General features: G+C 39.3%; 1 protein-coding gene across 1 annotated transcript; it reads left to right on the top strand.

The window, feature by feature from the left end:
• Positions 1-309: 309 nt before the first annotated feature.
• LOC121463841 (olfactory receptor 4C45-like) lies at positions 310-1236 on the top strand. Its single transcript, XM_041676351.1, has one exon. It carries the CDS (start codon positions 310-312, stop codon positions 1234-1236), a length of 927 nt encoding a protein of 308 aa, XP_041532285.1.
• The last annotated feature ends 3479 nt before the right edge of the window (positions 1237-4715 follow it).

Genomic DNA, 4715 nt, shown 5'->3' with positions numbered 1-4715 from the left:
GCCTTTAATCCCAGCACTCGGGAGGCAGAGGCAGGCGGATCTCTGTGAGTTCGAGACCAGCCTGGTCTACAAGAGCTAGTTCCAGGACAGGCTCCAAAACCACAGAGAAACCCTGTCTCGAAAAAAACCAAAAAAAAAGTGCAAAGGATGTGATACTATCGGCAGAGATGAAAAGTGAAGCTATATCCACCTCAGGGACCAGAAGTAATGAGATGATTGATTTTTTCAGTGTTTCCTTTTAAATATCACTACTGAGACACCCTGTGATTTTTTTCAGATGACCATATGCTCAGAGCCTGAACTAAACTGATGAAAAGGATGAGCAATGTCACAGAATTCATTCTCCTGGGCTTGACTCAAGACCCAGATCTGAAGAAACTCTTATTTATTGTGTGCTTAGTAATCTATGTGATTACACTGGCAGGTAACACGCTCATCTCAGTCACCATCTTCATCAGCCCGGCCCTGGCTACTCCCATGTACTTTTTTCTGTCCTACTTGTCCATCATAGATGGTTTCTACTCTTCTTCCATAGCACCCAAAATGATCTATGACTTGATCTCTGAGAGGAGCAGCATATCCTTCAATGGTTGCATGACCCAGCTTTTTGCTGAGCATTTTTTCGCAGGAGCTGAAATCATCTTGCTGATTGCCATGGCCTATGATCGCTATGTAGCCATCTGCAAGCCCTTGCACTATATGACCATCATGAACCGTTCTGTGTGTGTTTCCTTGGTGGTAGCGGCTGTAATTGTGGGATTTGTTCATGGAATGATACAGACTACTTTTATAGCCCAGTTACCCTTCTGTGGCCCCAATACCATTAATCACTTTATATGTGATTTAATACCAATTCTAGAGTTGGCCTGCACTGACACTCACACTCTGGGGCCCCTGATTGCTGCCAACAGTGGGTCAATGTGTTTACTCATTTTCTGTATACTTATTGCTTCCTATATCGTCATCCTTTACTCCCTGAGGAAACACAGTTCAGAAGGACGTCACAAAGCCCTGGCTACCTGTGCTTCTCATGTCTCTGTTGTTTTCTTATTCTTCGTACCTTGCTCATACTTGTATGTAAGACCAATGACCTCCTTTCCCATTGACAAAATTGTGAGTTTGTTTTACACCCTAGTGACACCTCTCTTGAACCCTTTAATCTATACTCTCAGAAATGAAGATGTCAAAAAAGTTATTAAGAAACTCCTGGGTCAAATAAGGACACATTATGGTTAAAGAAGTCTAGTGATTTTCTGTATTTATATAGTAATATCTAGAAATATTTCATATGGATTTATTTTCCCTAAGTGACTTTAATTGATAATGTCTATTATACTCTGCATCAGAATTTACAAATGGATGATTTCTGTACTAAAGAAATAGGAACAGTGTAATAATACATGTAGATAATGTATATGAAAACCCCAGAATGATAAGGATTTCAATGACATCAAAAATTTATCATCTCTTTGTGTTTAGAATCTTTAAATTCTGTTCCACTTAATATAATTTAATTATAATTATGTAATATAATACATAACATAAAATAAATTATTATGTATTATTGTCACCCTAGCCTGCTTATAATGTACTTCTATCAAACCATATTTAGGAATATGTTACCCCAGATCCTGTTGTTCTTTCTCTTTCTCAGTTTCAGTTTGTAGTGACATTTACTCTGTTCTCAACTTCAGTGAGGTCAAACAAATGACAACAAATGGTGGTGAGAAATTAGATAGGGTTTTAAAAATCTAAAAATAGAACAATACAACCCAACTATAACACTTTTGGGCATTTACAGAGATATCTGTACTTTTGTGTTAGTTGCTTCTCTATTCACACTAGCTAAGAAACAGGATTAACCAAGATGATTATTCATTGATGAATGGATAATAAATAATGTGGCAATACACAGACTGGAATTTTATTCCACACTAAAGAAACATGAAAATAAGTAATATTTATATAAATAGTTGATTCTAAAAATATTATACTGAATGAGATAACCCAGGTCCAGATTGAACAAATAATACATGTTCTCTTACACATGAAATCCTAGCTTGAATGTTTGCTTTTCTGTATTAAGTTAAAATCTCTTAGATAGATCTCTGAAAGCAAGAAAAGAAACAAAAAAGGTGTGGAGATAATAGGGGATATGGGGAGCAGAAACAGTAGAACACACATGCTGTGAATGTAAACATGTAGATACTAGAGATTGAAATATTTAAATGGGGTAGGGATGGAGGAAAGTGGGTGTGATGGAGAAGGTTGAACAAAAACTAAGAATGTAGGAAAAACCATATGGAAGTCTATGACTTTATAAACTAACTAAAAGGCTATGAGTAGCCTAACTGAGTCAAAGTCACTATTGGTTGTTTTTTTGCTTAATTTTATTTGTATTTTTATTGCTTTTTTTTGTCTTTTTTTATTGAGAAAGGGAGAAAAAAAAACAAGTTTCCACCTCCACCCAGCCTCCCATTACCCTCCCCCTCCTCCCACCCTTCTCCCCCTCCCCCCACTCCTCTCCTCCTCCCTCTCTAGTCCAAAGAGCAGTCAGGGTTCCCTGCCCTGTGGTAAGTCCTAGGTCCTCCCCCCTCCGTCCATTTCTAGGAAGGTGAACATCCAAACTGGCTAGGCTCCCACAAAGCCAGCACATTACGTAGGATCAAAACCCCGTGCCATTGTCCTTGGCTTCTCATCAGCCCTCATTGTTCGCCATGTTCAGAGAGTCCAGTTTTATCCCATGCTTTTTCAGTCACAGTCCAGCTGGCCTTGGTGAGCTCTCAATAGATCAGCTCCACTGTCTCAGTGGGTGGGTGCACCCCTCGTGGTCCCAACTTCTTTGCTCATCTTCTCCCTCCTTCTGCTCCTCCTTGGGACCTTGGGAGCTCAGTCCAGTGCTCCAGTGTGGGTCTCTGTCTCTATCTCCATCCATCACCAGATGAAGGTTCTATGATGATATGCAAGATATTCGTCAGTATTGCTTATTTTGTTTTTTGAGAATATAACACAATTACATCATTGTTCCCGCTCTTCCCTCCCTCTGATCCTTCCTGTATATTCCTTCTTGCTCTCTTTCAAATTTATGACCTCTTTTTTCTTAATAATTGTTTTTACATACATATATGTATATGCATATATATTCCTAAATACATACATATGAACTATATAATAAGGAATTGGTAGAAATATTATAAGAGCCAAAGTATCAGGGAGTTTGCTCTGAGATTGTCTCTATGGATTTCCTCATCATGATCTTGACCCTCTTGATCATATAATAATCTCTCCTGCCTCTCTTCCACTGGGCTTTCAGAGCTCAGCCTGGTGTTTGGCTGTGGCTCTCTGCATTTGCTTCTGTCAGTTGTTGGATGAAGGCTCTATCATGACAGGATATTTACCAATATGATTACAAGACTTTTGGGGGGTGCCAATTAAGACGCCCTCTCCACTACTGCTAGGAGTCTTCTCTGGGGTCATTTTAGTGGGTTTCTGGGAATTTCCCTAGCACCAGGTTTCTCCCTAACCCCATAATGGATCCCTCTATAAAGATATCTCTTTTATTGTTCTCCTACTCTATCCATTCCCCACCTCAACCATCCCTGTTCCATCATGTTCTCATCTCTATCTCCTCTCCTCTACCACTGCTAGGAAGTAGCCTTGAATGCACTGGTACAGGAGACCACTTCTTAAACACAACACCTGTAGCAGAGACATTGAGACCAATAATCAATAAATGAGACCTCCTGAAACTGAAAATATTCTATAAAGCAAAGGACATGGTCAATAAGACAAAATGGCAGCCTACTGAATTGGAAAAGATCTCTACCAACCTCACATCAGACAGAGGACTTATCTCCAAAATATATAAAGAACTGAAAAAAAACTGTACATCAAAATGCCAATAATCCAATTAAGAAATGGGGCACAGATTTAAACAAAAGATCCTCAACAGAAGACTCTCAAATGGCCAAAAGACATTTCAGGAATTGCTCAAAATCTTTAGTCATCAGAGAAAAATAAATCAAAATGATTCTGAGATATCATCTTATACCTGTCAGAATAGTTATGATCAAAACCACTGAAGAAACATATGTTGGAGCAGATGTGGAGTCAGACTGCTGGTGGGAGTGCAAACTTGTATAACCACTTTGGAAATGAGTATGGCAATTTCTTAGAATATCAGGAATCAATCTACCTCAAAACCCAGCATTACCACTCTTGGGCATATACTTAAAGGATGTCCAATTATATCACAAGGATACCTTCTTATCTATGTTAATAGCATTAATCCTACTTCCTGAAGCTGGAAACAACCTAATGCCCCTCAACCCAAGAAATGATAATGAAAATGTGGTATGTTTACACAATTATTACTCAGCTATAAAGAAAAATGATGACATCATGGAATCTGTAGGCAAATGGATATAACTAGAAAAAAGTCATTCTCAGTGAGGCAATCCAGACCCAGAAAGACATATATGGTATGTACTCACTCCTAGGTGGATACTAGATATAAAGCAAATAATAACCAGAATACAATCCTCAGCTCCAGAGAGGCTAGGTATCAAGGAGTACCCTGGAAGAATGCACGGTTCACCATGAGAAGGGGAAAGGCAGAGGACAAGCAGGGGTAGTAGTGGGAGGAGGAGGAGGAGGAGGAGGAGGAGGAGGAGGAGGAGGAGGAGGAGGAGGAAGAAAGGAAATCCTCCAGTTGA

Source organism: Microtus oregoni, unplaced genomic scaffold (assembly GCF_018167655.1).
Source record: "Microtus oregoni isolate MIOR12 unplaced genomic scaffold, Mior012 000001F_ref0000356, whole genome shotgun sequence".
Taxonomy (NCBI): domain Eukaryota; kingdom Metazoa; phylum Chordata; class Mammalia; order Rodentia; family Cricetidae; genus Microtus; species Microtus oregoni.
This window is presented reverse-complemented; position numbering and strand designations above follow the sequence as displayed.